Genomic DNA, 16,653 nt, shown 5'->3' on the forward strand with positions numbered 1-16,653 from the left:
TTCGCTTAATGTCGAGTCATGACCTAAGAACAGTGACTATATCATCATGTGAAAGCACCTAATTCAGAATTGTGCCTGACCCTCCAAAAGCTTTCGATTTTAATCTTCTCATCATTACAGAGACAATTAGGGCCTACTAATCTAAGGTTACGTTATCCTATCTTAGTGCTACTGGAGCAGTTGTGGTACACTTTGGTAGGAGTTAAGAGAAACAAAGCTATACAAGGTTAACACTTCGCCTTGACCATCCTTGTCTTTATTATCTGTCTTTTATTTAAGCAACTGGCGGACGAAACCTTTTGAAACCTTTCCCTTGAATTTAAACTCTGTGTCAGTGGTGACGATCTTCTCATTGATTATTAGAAATCGATTATTGAAAATACTGCTGGATGATTTTTCTCTAAACAAGTATCTCTGTTCTCGAACATAGAAAAATGGTTTTAGTCAAAAGTACTCCCGTTTTCGCAGTAAACCTGCTACATGTATTCCAATAATTCTGCCCCTTTTAACGTTGGTAATTTGCGCGTTAAACTGACTTATGAAAATCGTGATAGTTTAAATAATTGTTTGAAATATTTATGATCTGATTTGTGGTTATCTTCTTTTTTAGAACACTGTCACTTTGTATCATTGGTTTAGTTATTCATGGATTTGGTATTGCTGGATTGATGGTGCCAACTTTCATAGATTCTATTTGTTCCGCTATGTAAGTAAACCTTAGTTCAGTGTAATTTTTGTTTAGTAAAAATGGATGTAATAGATACTGCAGTGTGATCTAAGAATGTCTTAGTTCAGCTAGAGATGTAATTTTTATTTTGCTTCTCATGAAGCTAAGGTTAGAAATAAAATTACTTTGAGAAGGCTTAAAAAATTATGAAAAATCTTATCTTCTTTCAAGTAATGTTATCTAATTTAGAATCATGATAGAGTATTATTAAATGATCTGTAAAGAAACGTTTGGTTTAATTCATTAAAGTATTCAAATAATTTATCAATGATTCTTTCTCAGTGCTGCAGGTTTTCCTGACGATTTATCAACATACGGAGTAATTTCTGGATTGTGGTCATCTTCATTTGCTTTGGGAGCGTTTGTAGGTCCCTCTGTTTCTGGCTATTTGTTCGATGTCGTTGGATTTCAATATGGTACATTTTTTGTGATATCGACCCACCTATTACTTGTAAGTATTCTTGTTATAATTAATTATATGGGGGGGGGGGGGGAATTGTAGAAATTTATTTTGGGGACATCAACTTATGTTTTCATAAGGCTAATTATAATTATGTGATACATAATTATGTTAAGGCTATGATAATTATGTTCAGCCGAATATATTGAATTTCATTAATTTCTTTGATTACAAAAATCTGCACGTCATACACGTCTCAAAGTGTGGCCACCCCATAATGGTGACATTATTACTATTGCTGAAGAAATATTTATAGTTTATTATTATTATTATTTTTGGGCGCATCAACAGCTGAGGTTATTAGCGCCCGGACCTTTTTCCAGAGCACTGCCGGCCTCCGGACAGTGTTGTCTAGTTACAGACAACACTGTCCATCACCGGACAGTGAGCTGTAAGAAGCTCCTAGGAAGAGAAAATCTAAGGGTCAGCTGCTGGATTCGAACCCGGGACCTCTGCGTGGGAGTCCAGTATGCTAACCTCATAGCTAATCCGTTCCCTTATAGTTTATTATTATTACTATTATATATTATTATTATTATTATTTTGAGCAAAATAAACAGCACTAGTAACGTTAATCTAGATAAATACAATTTAAGACATGAACCGCTCCCCAGATTAGCTTTATACTTATTTAAGCATTTTATTTTAACTTGCAAGCATTATTTCTTTTATTTTGATTCTTAAAAAAGTATTTGTTTTAACTGCCTTCAAGTCACATTAACTTCTACATCTTGACGAAGCTAGTTTATGTAAAAGCATTTTGTTCAGTCAAATATATACATACTATTCTATTGACTGAGACGTCTATCTTGATTACCTCAACCTAGTGTTGATTACCATCCATATTCAATGTGGTCCTAAATAAATTTCTGTTTTTTCTTTTCAGTTTATTGTTATAACGTGTTTCATCGCTGCGGAAAAGAAAAGAAACATATCGCCAAAAAGGGTTAGATTACTTAGTCTTGCAACTGATAGCAGCTCAGAAGACGAAGAGGAATTTTTAAAATCGAAAGTAACGAATACTTGGGCAGAAAATATTAGTGCAAATGGTAGACCTACCCGTTATGGAACAATTATTGATGTTGAGGTCTCTGCCTAATTATGTATTTTAGAATTGATTATACTTTCCTAAGATATTTAAAATTTGTAGGTGGCCATTCATGTAAGACTGAACATGCAGTAAAAAGAGATTTTATTTGTTTTTGTTTTTAATCAGGCATCTTTACTACTAAAATAATACGTAAAATGCAACAACCCAAGTAAAAAAAAAAAAGTAGCAACTTACGTAGAACTAAAAACCGGGTTAATATGACTTGTCTCCGATCCCATAAATGTCATTATGGTTTGTATGAGTCAGATCAATTAAAATTCGCCAAATGTTTTTCACCTCAAATCGTACATTGTAAATAAAAAAAAAAATCTGTCTTTGCATGATGCAGAGTTGAATAAAAAGCAAGCCGCTTACGTCATCTGTTTCACATTCCAATTTTGTTTCCTTATTTTTGAAATTCTGTTTCCGCTGGAAGTTCTACTTTAGGTGCTTTCTAGTTACGAATCATCAGCCTAGAGCTTTCAACACATAATATCTCAAAAACAAAAATCCGCAGAAAATAATCAATTAAGATATTTTATTGTGGATTGATCCTAGATAGATCAGCGTACCATCTGGATTAATTTATAATGTTCTGAATGCAGTTGAAATGGTTCTGATATTTAAAGTATACTAAAGAAAACTAGATATTTATAAGAAATATCTTCGCTGAATGTGGATGTAAGTGAACATTAAACCAAAAACGATGGCGGCACTGCGGTAGAAGCAAGCGCAATCTTATTTATGAGAACCCGATATATCTGTAATATCAATTTATTATACAATGATTATCAATCTGTATTTTAATAATTTTTTATGCAATATACAATCAAAACTATTTGCAGACAACCACTATAGCCAAACTATTCCCACATTTTATAACTTAACAGCAGCTTCAATGTTGTCCCTAGTCTTACACTAACAGATCTGCTTCAACTGCATCTTCTACCTCAGAGACATATGTCTCAAATGTGCAGTCTATTTCTCTAAACATGACTGAACATAAGCACCTTTTTAAGACAATTCCCTTACTATCTGTGATAAATTTTATAGTAGACTGTTTACGTTTTTATGTTTTATAACTGTTTCCATTAAATATATTAAATTAATGTATTGATGAAAAATGAGATTATTAAAAATGTAATGTAATTTTTATAAGTATTTAAAAAAATGTGTTCTTTTTATTTTCTATTATTATCAGAATTTATTGTTAATTTTATTGTTGAAACGGCACCCAGCAAGGAAGTTTATTGCCGTTAATATAAATAAGTTTTTGTGCTAGGTATTTTTAAACATATGTTTCTGAACATTCACTTCATGTAATTGGGAATAATTTCGTGTAAATAAGTCCAATTTGTTTCATACTACCGGTTGATTTTACAGGTATCGGTCATATTCTTCAATATTCATGTAATTGAAAAAAACAAAAATAATCCCTTGTAAATAAATAAGGCACCATTTATTTTTTCTGGTTTATTACCAGTAGCAAAAGACTAAGCGTTTATTCTGCAGATTGTAAAGTTAGGAGCTTAAGCAAATTTAACTTTTGTATGTTGAAGTGTAAATAAACGCCCAGTTTAATACTAAGATATATAATGGAAATTGTGAGGCGTTACTCAATAAATTTTTTATTCTATAAATATTTAAATTACTGATTAACCATCATTCATTATTTACAGAAAAATGTTACATGGATTACTTACGATTCTGTAATCGATTGCAAGATCTTAATGAATTTATTTTATTTTTTTGGATATTGAGGAGCTTCCTAACATTAAACAAAACTGCTTGGTATCCACATTCCGGCTAATTTTTAGCCGTCTTCAGGACCTGTGCAAAGGAATTAATACAAACGTAATAATACGACTATTTAATTAATATATAAGATATATAAGGATCCTACAATACTCTTGAATCTTGCCCCTACAGTGCAAATTACTATCTTTCTATACAATAACTTCTTGAGCAATTGGTTTTAGACTAATTTACACACTTGCAATATTATTAAATAATGGATCTTCACTCTTTTCTATCATTGCTTAAAATGTATACACTTAAACTTGAATCGTAGATTTTTAAGTAATTACTATATTTGAAATTTATTTGATCACTATTAACAATTTGTAAAGGGAAAATTCAAAATATTTTAGAAAGGTACACTCACTTCATAAAATTCACGTTTTTTAATTTTTAAGCTACTATAATTCTAAACATTTTGTGCCCTTTTATAAATAAAATAAAGATAAAGTTTGTTCAGTTAAATGTAGCTGACTTTACTGGAGTTATGAGCGAAAGCCATTGATTATTAAAACAATTTATTTTTTGGAAATACAGCTTCTACTCAAATTACTATAAAATTATAGACAAATTGTAATGTGGGCTTCAGTCAATTTCTCTCTTTAAACTAAAATGATTTTCAAAATAAAATATTGAATTTTTTTACTAATTAAAATTCTTCCTGAAATATGAAGTCAGCATAAAAAAAAAAGCATAGCAAGAATAACAATTGTATTTGGTTTTAAATTTATAAAACTGAAACCAGATGCCTTCACCTACCAGGAAACGCAACTTCAAAAATATTCCATTAGCTTTTTTTGATCTTTTAAAACAAAAGTTGCCATCAGCTGTTCTAACTTCTGCAAACTCCAATTGCATGTTTACAAATAACTGTAACAGATGTCTCTAGCAACTGGAGAACTTCAACTTTAAGGTTTGATCACTTTATACATATAAACATACAAAGAAAACAAACCAACAAACAAAACAAAAAATTAAACAAGCAGCGGAAAATCACCGCCGTAAACGTTAGGGCGTAGAATAAGTAGACTACGTAAATAGAACTTTACTTCAAGATCTAATGAAAATAACAGGGCAGTTTACCATGATTAAACAAAACTAAAAAACTGAAAATGTTAGGTCCGCATGCTTTTAAATGAATTTTATAGGTTCAAATTGAGTTTCTTTTTTATTTCAAAATATTCGTGTTACATGACATTGTGTTATGGTTGATTAAGTTTAGTACAGTTACGCTGTAATAAATTATGCAGAAATTATCGCATTAAATGAAACTAATTGTGTTGCAATGATATATTAGTTTAATTTGAATTTTCAGGGCGACGACGGCAGGGCTTCTATTGTTGCAAAATGCATAGCCCTACTACCTACTGGCATTTTTAAAAACTACTAGAAAAGTTTAGTGTTGGCTTTTGCCGCTAGATAGCATGGGTATTATTAAGTTAGTGTAGCTTACTCATTCATAGATGGGTACACTTCTTATTGTATATTTACAATTAATTACAAAGATCAACAATACCTTCAAACTTGAGTTCCTCCAACACTGTTTCTAATAAATATGTATTTCATCAATTAATATCTTTTTTTTGAATCCAGAACGTCGTAAACCAGGTGAATATTACCTCTATACCGATGATTCTATAAATGAGTTGATGAGTTTTTTGTTTTTTGCAAGCAGTAGCGTATTGGTTATTTTATCCGAATAGGCTGCAGCCAAAATGAATTAGCAATATTAATCCCAGTAAAAATTCTCCGAAAATTGCACTAATCTATATCATAGATATAATTGTTCATTTTATATAAACACCCACACAAAATGAAACAAGCAGCGAAAAAACACAGCCGTTTACGTTTAGAGTGTACATTGTATCTACGACGTAACTAGAATTTGAAATCTGCGAACATGTTATGAGAGTTTTCACGGATGTGGAACTACCTGTAAAATTTTAATTTCACAAAGAAATCTAAATAACATGTTTCAATTTCTTGACGAAACACAGGATATTGACCGTAAATACGAAATCGTTGATTTTATTGAAGTATTCGTTATACTAAAAGTTTGCTGTCAAACACAAATACTATAACAATGTAATAATAACTAATTTTTATTTTCATCCAACCATATCTCACACATGAAAACACACAGTCACACGTAAGTAAGAGTATACAGACACGCTTTTAAAGCAAGAAAAGAATTAATCCCTTGTATGCAATTGATGAACTAACAATTTTATTTTGAATGGGCAGAAATTTTGTGAATTTTACTTTGAATAGTCGTGTCGACGATGTTAGTAGCAAAGCTTTAGTTGTGACGCTGCATATGGGTACCTCATCTAAGATTACTAGCAAAATAATTTCGTCTGAAGCCAGCAGCAAGGTTACTTCTAATTATTACCTGGATAAATCCCATTGCTTGAAGTTTTCTTTAACAATGGTTCCAGGCGTAACAGGGCAGGTGTTTTAACTTTGATTTTATTTCAAAAAAACGTTTACTTATGAATTTTATTTTCAATTGCCTAGTTGTTTTTTTCCTATTTTTTAGTCGAGTGAAAGATACTAAGTTAAACACTAAAGAATAAATTTTTACAATTTATTGGGTTATTTTAAATCAAACAATAATTTTTTTTTTCTTTTCTCTTTAAAAAATGTATAACGTATAATTTATTTTTGCTTTTTACCATAAAATTAACAGTCGCTTCTCATAAATCATAAATGTTTAATTTTATTCAGTGATGCATTGGCTATTAAAATTTCTTATGTGTGACATCAAGCACGTAACTATTTACAGTAATAACAATGATTTATTATTTTATTGTTAAGTACTACCATCCATAATCCAAATTAACTGTTATTTCTTTGAATAATAATTTCTTTTAGAGTACAGTACGTGTTTTAATTTCTTCAATGGACAAGGAATTGTTTTTAAGTTTTATCATTTTCTTATAATTATAGTGAGCATGCTTTTGCTCTAAATTTCGCAATAAGCGATTTCATTGAATTTTATAATTAACATAATCGACAAATTTAAAGCAAAATGAGATCAAGAAAGGTTTAAAGTCATTGCAAATAAATTTAAATGTTTTTTTGAATTAAAAATATTTTTTAAAAAATGGCAAGTGAAAAACACTCTCACGAAAAGTTAAAACGTAGATGTCTAAATTTCCTTATTGTATTTTAAATAGTGAGAAGCCGTGTCTGGTCACTAGGTAACAGAACGTGACCTTACTATAATAGGTACTCAGCTTAACACCAAAACTCTTGATATCCTGGATGTCCAATTTTAGAGCAAAGTTCAACATTTCTAACCTCTGGAACTGACCTAAAATAAATTGTTTTCGAATGAATATTTTAGTTAGTATTTGTTAAATATTTTATTTTAGTACAGGCCTCTGAACAAGGGCACTGAGCAATTTAATCTCGTTTAAATATGTGATATACAACTCACTTTTATTATTTATTTTAAGAAAGATTTTATTAAACTGATTCAATATTTAAATAAAAATTCAGTTGATTCAAATAGGTGGGGGTTTTCACTCGTTCCTAGGGAAAACAAATTAACAGCAATAGAACATTTTAGCTCAACATGTTACTGCTGTTGTCAAGGACAATTTTTAGCATATACATTTCTGGGTTCCAAATTGTTTTTTTGAGTAATATGTGAATATACTCGTATATTAAAACTCGTGTATGAGAGGGATTTCTGTCGTCTGTATATGACACGTTTGTAGTACTCTAGATAAGAAGGATAAAAAGAGGTTTTAAGCTTGTGGTTTTAACTTAAGCTTAAGCTGTAGGCTGATGTGAAACCTCTGCAGTTTAAGAGAGGAAGACCAATCTGATCCTAGCTGATAAAGTGCAGAAGGACCTGTTGAACATACGAGTCGATTGAAGATGAACCATGAAGCGGAAGGCCTTCATCTTCAAGAACCGACGAAAATGTCGACAGAATCCGAGATCTTGTGCGTTCAGATCGCCGGTTGAAAGCCAGAATGATCGGGGAAGAGTTAAATTTGACTCACACCACCGTTCATCAAATTTCGACCAATGAATTGGGGATGAGAAAAATCTGCGCAAAAATGGTTCCAAAAAGATCTTCTTTTTTTTGGAGTTTTTGGCTAGTAAAAACATTCCTGTGGCTCCTCAGCCTCCTTATTCGCCTGATTTGAGTCCTTGTGATTTTTTTTCTCTTCCCGAAGATGAAAAATCACCTCAAGGGAACTCATTTTGGGACAGTCGAAAACATTCAAACGGCTGTAACCGACCAGCTGAAGGCTATTCCAGTATCGGAGTTCGAGCACTGCTATGAGGAGTGGAAGAAACGTCTCCAGCGCTGTGTGGCTTCAGAAGGAAGTTATTTTGAAGGTGACAATATAGAATTGTAATTCTTTTTGAATAAAAAAAATCAGTCTAATTACTTAATTTACAGACCTCGTATACAAGAAGATTACCTACCCAAATATATTTCTTATCAAATGTAGAAGAATAAAAAAAAGGGGTCTTGCATTAGAGTAGAAAAAATACTTGTTTTCATAAATGAGAAAACATCAGCGAATAACTTCAGTAAAGTGAAGAAATAGGGGAAGTCCTGAAAGCCCTGCCAGAGATGTCAGAAAGCGCTGACTATCCTAGTGCACATATAAGCCCCATATTTACACTAATCCAAAGAAGAGACAACCAGTTGGCAGGAAATTTTTGAGAAAATTTGAGGGAAATGAGTCACGTAAAAAAAAAAAACACAAATTTTGATGCAGAAATTGAGGCAATTTACCACATAACCTAACCTAACCTGGCAATTAACCTTCACAAAGCTTAGTACTAATACCCGGGCGAACACTACAAGTCGATCGTTAACTGGTCTTTTATTTTGCATTGTGAAGATACAACTTTATGCTAGCCATAATAAAAAACAAAGTTTGCCATAGTTATTTAATTAGGACAATCCCTAAAGATTACTTAATCCCTGGACGCAAGTATGGTAATGATAAATAAAAAATAATTGAATTTGGAAATAAATTCTCTTTCCTTATCTGTATTTTTTTGAAAAAGTTAATCGTACAGTAAAAATTCTGAGTTTTCAAAATGTTTACAAATTAAAGTTGCGAAAATTAGAATAATTAGAAAGATAAGTGTTTCATTCACAAAATATTTCTGGCAACAAGCGAACTGGTCAAGATTATTGGCCATATAAATAACAGTATATAAAAATTTTAAATATTGATGTAAAGCTTACATTCACTTTTAAATAGGTTATTAAATATGGTGTGTGTCAGGGCAGGGTACCAAGAGGGCCATGAAGGGTTGACGTGATGGAAGGTTAAGGAAGAGTAGAAAGGGAGAGAAATACCTGGATCCAATTAGAAGTTAAGAAACGTTTCTTTAAGGCTTCTTCAATAACTAAGTTATGTTTGCAGAAACCAATGTATATATAAGACTGTTAGTTTAAGCCGGGCCTCGTGCCATTTCTACTGCAACATCCAAGCAGGTCCCTTACTCCAGCAATCACATTCTATGAGCAGTTAAACAACAACAAAGTAAGTTGGAGATTATTATTTTTTACAGTAACACTAAAATATTGCTAATAAAATCAGGGAATATATAGCCTAATTTATTTTTATTATTATTATTTATAGAATGGCACAACCAATCGGACCAAGTTTTGCGGCCTATCAATGGGGCCAAAGTGCCAACCCCAGTGCCAACAGAAGCGTCGTAGATATGGTACCACCTGAGATGCTGTCTATGGTGGATGCTCATTGGTATATAAAATTTCAATTCACTCTTAAAGTCCACTCTTTATTATTTTAAGCCAAGGGTCCCCAATCTTTAAAACATGAAAAAATATCATGTAATAAACGTTTTAAAGAAATTAATTCGTAACCGTAGATACCAAGGTTATCTTCTTCAATGAATCGTATAAAGAAGTGACTTGGAAGTAGAGCGAAGCTGTTCTCTCCATTTCTTGAAGGAGAAACACGATTAGAAACACAAATAACTTTCAATTTCCTTAGTTTTGTACTAAATATTAGTTATCAATTTTTCCCTATTTCAATTTTTTTATCTTTGGAGGAAAAACATTAAAAGACATGAATACAAGTTAAAGCATCAACTCCACATTTAAGGATTTTATTTTCTTTCTGATTCAAATGGTAACTCGCAGTTTCACTCTGCACCAATTAGTTTAGAAAAGTCGATGGAAAAGCAATATGTTTTTTTCCAACTAAAGCAGCATCGATAGACTAGTTTAAAAGAATCAGGATTCACTAAATATATTTTAGAACATTTCCATAGCCTAAAGTATAAAAACCTTTTTGGTAAACTGGATGTTATTACCTTGGATTAAAAACTGCTTCTATCCAGCTGAGCTGCCTTTTTCCATTCTAAGACGTAAGTCCTGAAAGTTCTTTCTCTGCTCATTTGTGTTTAGTTCCTTCTCCTGTTTACAAACCCAGGGTTATACATTTTATTTCTTGCAGTTTGTTAGAAGTTTTCCCAAATAAAATCTTGATTCATCTGTAAAGTGTAGAAAAACAAAAGGTAACATAACAAAAAAAAAAAAAAAAATGACAAAATATACTAATAATAATATTATTGTAAGTTAATAATACTTCAGCATCATAATTATTTCTGTTAAGCCTTCTGTTTGCTATAAACAAAAGTTGAATATTTAAAAGTCAAAGACTTGTTTCTATTACATATATGAGATGCTTAGTTAATGTCGACGTTCCATCTTTCGAGGTGATTCTATCGTAGTAGCATGTTTTGTGACCAATTTCAGATTTACTACCCCCATCAGTAGTTAATCCATCATTTGGGAGTATGAAGTGAAATTTAACTTCCACTGTGTTTCTATTGCACTACTTACTGACTGAATTAGCAAAGGTTATATGTTTGTTACAAATAAGGGAAACATTGTATTGCTTCTAACTTCTTTACTCACAATATAACCTCCATCACTCAGTGCAGACTGAGTTTAAAGTTATTAACTGTCAAATCCAAGAAAAGTTATAGATCAAATGTTGCTTCTTCTTGAATCAATGAACATTATTGTTGACAAAATTATTTTCTACGCAATTCTAGTTGAATTTGTTTGTGAGTTTTTAGTGTCTTTCTCAGATTGTAATACATAAGTTGCACATTATATTGAAAATTAATTCAATTTTCAGTAAATCTTTCGATAAATTAATTTGTAACCTAAAAAAAAAAACATTAGCATTACAAAGTATTTCAATCTGTTCATTCTTTCTTTAAAGTGGTGTAAATTCAGGGAAAAAATGAAAATGATAATTTAAATATTTAACACTTATTTTCACCTTGACCAGGTACCAGTTCCCACCGTTGAACCCACTATGGCACGGCATCCTTGGTTTTGTAATCGGCGTGTTAGGTATCATCTCTATAGTGGGCAACGGCATGGTCATATTTATATTCTCCTCCACCAAGACTTTGAGAACCCCATCAAATCTACTAGTAGTAAATCTGGCCTTCTCAGATTTTCTAATGATGTTCACCATGTCGCCACCAATGGTTATCAATTGCTACAATGAAACCTGGGTTCTAGGTACGTTTCATTAAAGCACATCTTATGAATATATATTTTTTTAAATACATTAATTACGTCCGAAATTATTGTTTTGAAATTTTTCTTTACAGGACCACTTATGTGTGAACTGTATGGTATGCTTGGATCATTATTTGGATGTGCATCCATTTGGACGATGACAATGATTGCTTTGGACCGATATAACGTCATTGTTAAGGTATTTATTTTCAACATCATCATCTGAGTTCATAAGCGCCCAGAGCATTTCTTATTGCACTGCCGGTCTCTGGACAGTGTTGTCTGCAATAAGATATGTAATATTCTTTCTAAATTAAGGTACACTAAAATTTTAAATAGCTCGAACATTTAGACTTTTTTTAAATTCATATATCTAAAATTTATAAAATTATCGATGAAACGATTAAAGAGGTTTTATATGATTTATTGAATGAACAGTATGATCACTGATCATAGTTCACTATTTAAGTCAACCTTTTTGGAAAGGTAATTAAATAAAAGAGTTTACAGTGATGTTTACTCAATATAAGATTGAAAGAAAATCCGTCAAAAAAATTTGAAAAAAAAGAAGAAAATATTGCTTTTTCCAGAAAATGCTAGGAACAATTAAGTAAAGAAAATTTAAATTCTTCATTTTTTTTATTTTCGATATATCATTTCTAAAACATTTATAAGTTGACTTTTGAGAGAATAGATAAAAATATTCCCTAACTGTTTTGAAGAAAGCTTTAGATTGAAGTTATGTAGGAACCATTCGAGCAGCTTTACTGCTCACTTTGAGGAGAAGCCTTTGTATACGTGCTCTGAGCCTGAGGTTATCTTCGTTAGATACGAAGACCAATAGAACTGTATAAAATATGAAGAACAAAGTATTCTTCCTACTAAAAAAGTCCTTGTTCTTAGGGCATATCAGCTAAACCCATGACTAACAAGACTGCTATGTTGAGGATATTATTGGTTTGGGCATTCTCTATCATGTGGACAGTGTTCCCATTCTTCGGCTGGAATAGGTAGTTTTTTACATTAAAATATCTGTGAATTGGTAATTGTTTTCCATGATTCAAAAAAGAGATCTGTTTCAATTTTTTAATTATTACCAATAGATATGTTCCTGAAGGAAATATGACAGCATGTGGAACTGATTATTTGACGAAAAATTGGGTCAGCAGGAGCTATATTCTCGTATATTCAGTTTTCGTCTACTTTTTACCGTTATTTACTATCATTTATTCTTATTTCTTCATTCTCCAGGTATGTTACTTTAATTATTTAAAATATTTACATAATGTACATAATGTAATTGCATTTACATTATGATAACTATTTACCCATTACAGGCAGTATCAGCCCACGAGAAACAAATGAGAGAACAAGCTAAAAAAATGAACGTAGCATCTCTGAGATCAGCCGAAGCTGCCAATACATCTGCCGAGGCTAAGCTGGCCAAAGTTGCACTGATGACTATTTCCTTATGGTTCATGGCATGGACACCATATTTAGTAATTAATTATTCTGGAATCTTTGAGACTATCTCTATTAGTCCGCTATTCACGATATGGGGATCTTTGTTTGCCAAAGCTAATGCTGTCTACAATCCTATTGTTTATGCTATCAGGTACAATTTATTGTAATCTATGCAATTAACTTAGTTTAAGATTATCAAAAAAACTTTATCAAATATTGAAATTTCAAAGCAGCTGCAATAATTCCTGATGAAGAAGGAAGATTATTTAGTTCAAATTAACAAACAGTCCTTCAATGATCTCAAATTTCTGGAATCTGGATTAAACAGAATTACTACATATTTTTAATAGTTGCTTACTTTAAATTGACAAATTTATAACGCGTAGTCTGTCTATAGAAAACTTTGAAAAATTGTTTGGTTGTATCCCCTCAAACATTTTGCATCACCATTTTGTAGCATTAATTGCATGTTGACCAAAACAAAAATCCATTCATTGCAGATATATTCTTAAATGCAGTGCCCATAAATCTCGGCAGTTAACTTCCTTTACTTAACTTTCATTGCACCAAAGAGATATGTTGTACTATAATAGGCATGCTTTGCTTCTCAAGTAGAGGAGTTGTTTTCAAGCCTTTTCTCCAGCAGGTCGTTTGGTAAGAGAATAGGATACAAGTTAGTAGCCATCCTCGCCAATGACTGTGTATATTCCTTGAAACTACTTCATCATTTCCTTGTATATCTCTGATCCACACGTTTTTCTGATCCATCAAGGACTCTTAATCTTTCAGAACTCATTAATATGGGCTTCACATTGTTGGGTACAAAGTATTGTTCATTGTCAAATTGCTAGGCTAGGATTTATGGCTTGCCTGTCAAAGTCTCCATTGAAATAGCAAGGTTTGTTTTTCTTCCTCTGGTTTGAAGAAGGGAGTATAGTTTGCTACAATTTTAGTTTTCTGAATCACCTCAAAACCGTTGACAAATTTGACTTCTATTCCGCCACAATTTAAAGCAGAAAACCTGATTTTTAAACACCTTTTTCTTGGTGTAATGGCAGTGATGTATTTAATAGATTAATGACCAAACTGCTTGAATTGCCTTCATAGGGAAAACCAAAAAAATCATGTTCAAATCAATATCATTTTTCATGATAGCTAGATCATTTATTTATTCATTTTTTCTTGCCTCAAAATTGTTGAAGCCATATTTATTTACATAATTTATTATTCCTCTATTTATAGCCATCCTAAGTACAAACAAGCTTTAGAAAAGAAATTCCCAAGTTTGTCATGCGCCTCGCCACAGGATGATACAACATCAGTGGCTACTGGAGTTACCACTTCAACTGATGATAAAGCGCCCAGTGCTTAAGGCATCAACAGCCGGTGTCTGCCGTAGGAACAAAACAGATGCAGTATTGCACATGTTATTATCTAATAATTTTAAAAAGAACCAGAAAATTGTTATATTATTGGACCGTCCATGGGTAAACATTTATATAGATTTATCATAAATAATTATTTATTTATTTATTTTTATCTATTTCATATTATTTTCTTTTTTTAAGTTTATTAAGAATAGAATAGAGAGCATTTCAAAAAATGTAAAAAAAATAATAATAATAAAAAGTGAACTATATATATAATAACGCAAATTAAAACTTTTTTTTTTTAGCATTATTTCATTTTAACCAAAGTGACCTATTTCAAATTATTTACATATTATCAAAGTGTATTATGTAAATTAAATTTTGAATGTAACAGTTACAAGCAGGTTAGCCTTAATTTTTTTATAAAGTAATAGTTCCTTATTGAAATGTACGTCACTAAATTCTGTATTAAACAGATTTAAATTTTTAACAATGCCTAATATATAATGTAAAAAAAAATGTGAAGCTCATTGGAGACAATATCAGCCATGGCCATTTATCTAAAAACATTAATGTAAATATAATGAGTAGTTTATCAAGTGAATTTAATTATATTATTTTCTGGTTTTTTACTCCGATTAGAGGAAAAATAAAAAGTTTTAGATCAAAGTTTCCGTCAGATTCTGATATCTTCTGTAAACGAAACAAACAAATATTTTTAGCGAATGTTCTGCGTGTTTTTGTGTAAATGTATTGTTTGAGTGAATAAAGTATCTCAACAAATAGCAGTAAGTGTTAAGTTATTATTTCGTCCACCAAACATCTAATCTCTTCTGACTTCAAAGTGTAACTTGAATTCAAAACTGAACTGACAGTTTAAGGCAATTAAAATAGTTTTACAATGGTAATTCAAAAAAATCTAGAAAAGGCTTAGCGAAAATTCTTAGTTTTTCAAAATTTTTATTTACTGCAAATGAATGCGGCCAAGCCAAAGGCGCATGTCCGCAATGTTCGTACCTAGTTTGATTCTTTTACCGTTCTAATCGAACAAAAATATGAGTTTGAAGTTAGTTTTGAACTTGTAGAAAAAGCCAAATACACTTAAGAAATCTATTTGAATATGGGTTGAAACAGTTTTCACTCATTGTAAATACTTCGTCAATTAGAGGTTATGTTATATTTAGCTATTACAAGAACTAAGTATACTGTCAAATTTGTTAAAACAGCTGTTGCCATTTAAGAAGATAAGAAGCATGAAAGATACAAAACAATAACAAACAAAACAGGGCTGTTTGTATAATGAGGTGTAAAGTTTGATTCGTGGTTTCGAACTCGGGAATCTCCACGAGGGAATGCAGTATACGCTAAACACTGAACTAATTTCTTCCCTGTCAAAATGTTTTTTTTTTTTTTTTTTTTTTTTAACTATCAGTAGTGAAGGTAGGAACTATTCTTTCTCCATTCAGCCATGCTGACGCTGGAGTTCCGCAAGGCAGCATACTAGGCCCCATTCTGTACACAATCTACTCCTCAGACATACCTACTCATCCTCAAACTACTCTTCTCACCTATGCTGACGATACTGCCATCTTATCTACTGACAAAGACCCAATAATAGCTCATAGAAACCTTCAGACTCATCTCACCTCCTTAGAAAATTGGTTCAAAAAATGGGCTATCAAACTGAACGAAACTAAATCTCAAAATATCACCTTCACTCTTCGACGCATCACTCTTCCTCCTGTCTTTTACAATCTTATTCCTTTACCTGCTGTCAACGTAGTCCGCTACCTTGGGCTTTACCTTGACAGAAGACTCACATGGAACCCTCATACTCGACTTAAGAGAACAGAACTTAACAGACGCTTCCGACAACTGAAAAGACTACTCGACAACAGATCAAAACTCACTCTGGACAACAAAAGACTAATATATGTAAGTATACTAAAGCCAGTCTGGGCTTACGGCATCGAACTGTGGGGTTCAACCAAACGCTCAAATCTGCTAAGGATCCAGTCCTTGCGGTCTAAAATTCTTCGCTCTATAGTAAACGCTCCTTTCTACGTCACCAATCAAACCATTCACACAGACTTGAACATTCCTTTCGTCACACAAGTTGCTGAAAACACGTTACAGAAATTTCCATCTTAACATACAAACACACCACAATCCACTTGTACAACATCTATC

General features: G+C 31.8%; 2 protein-coding genes across 3 annotated transcripts in view; both read left to right on the forward strand.

Moving 5' to 3' along the window:
• LOC141454486 (MFS-type transporter SLC18B1-like) overlaps window positions 1-3,917 on the forward strand; it is a 41,312-nt gene extending 37,395 nt beyond the window's left edge. For both annotated transcript variants that reach the window (XM_074128749.1, XM_074128750.1), the window contains exons 10-12: window positions 611-706; window positions 1,010-1,178; window positions 2,074-3,917. In XM_074128749.1, the coding sequence (XP_073984850.1) occupies window positions 611-706; window positions 1,010-1,178; window positions 2,074-2,286 (478 nt within the window). In that variant the 3' untranslated portion in view covers window positions 2,287-3,917. The remainder of the gene's footprint in view (window positions 1-610; window positions 707-1,009; window positions 1,179-2,073) is intronic.
• Window positions 3,918-9,467: 5,550 nt separating this feature from the next.
• On the forward strand, window positions 9,468-15,248 carry Rh6 (Rhodopsin 6). Its single transcript, XM_074128751.1, has 8 exons — window positions 9,468-9,602; window positions 9,702-9,827; window positions 11,391-11,629; window positions 11,722-11,828; window positions 12,533-12,639; window positions 12,733-12,880; window positions 12,967-13,244; window positions 14,336-15,248. Exons 2-8 carry the CDS (start codon window positions 9,703-9,705, stop codon window positions 14,463-14,465), a joined length of 1,134 nt encoding a protein of 377 aa, XP_073984852.1. The 5' UTR covers window positions 9,468-9,602; window position 9,702; the 3' UTR covers window positions 14,466-15,248.
• The last annotated feature ends 1,405 nt before the right edge of the window (window positions 15,249-16,653 follow it).

Source organism: Rhodnius prolixus, unplaced genomic scaffold (genome assembly GCF_049639745.1).
Source record: "Rhodnius prolixus isolate KJV_2025 unplaced genomic scaffold, Rpr scaffold_9, whole genome shotgun sequence".
Taxonomy (NCBI): Eukaryota; Metazoa; Arthropoda; class Insecta; order Hemiptera; family Reduviidae; genus Rhodnius; species Rhodnius prolixus.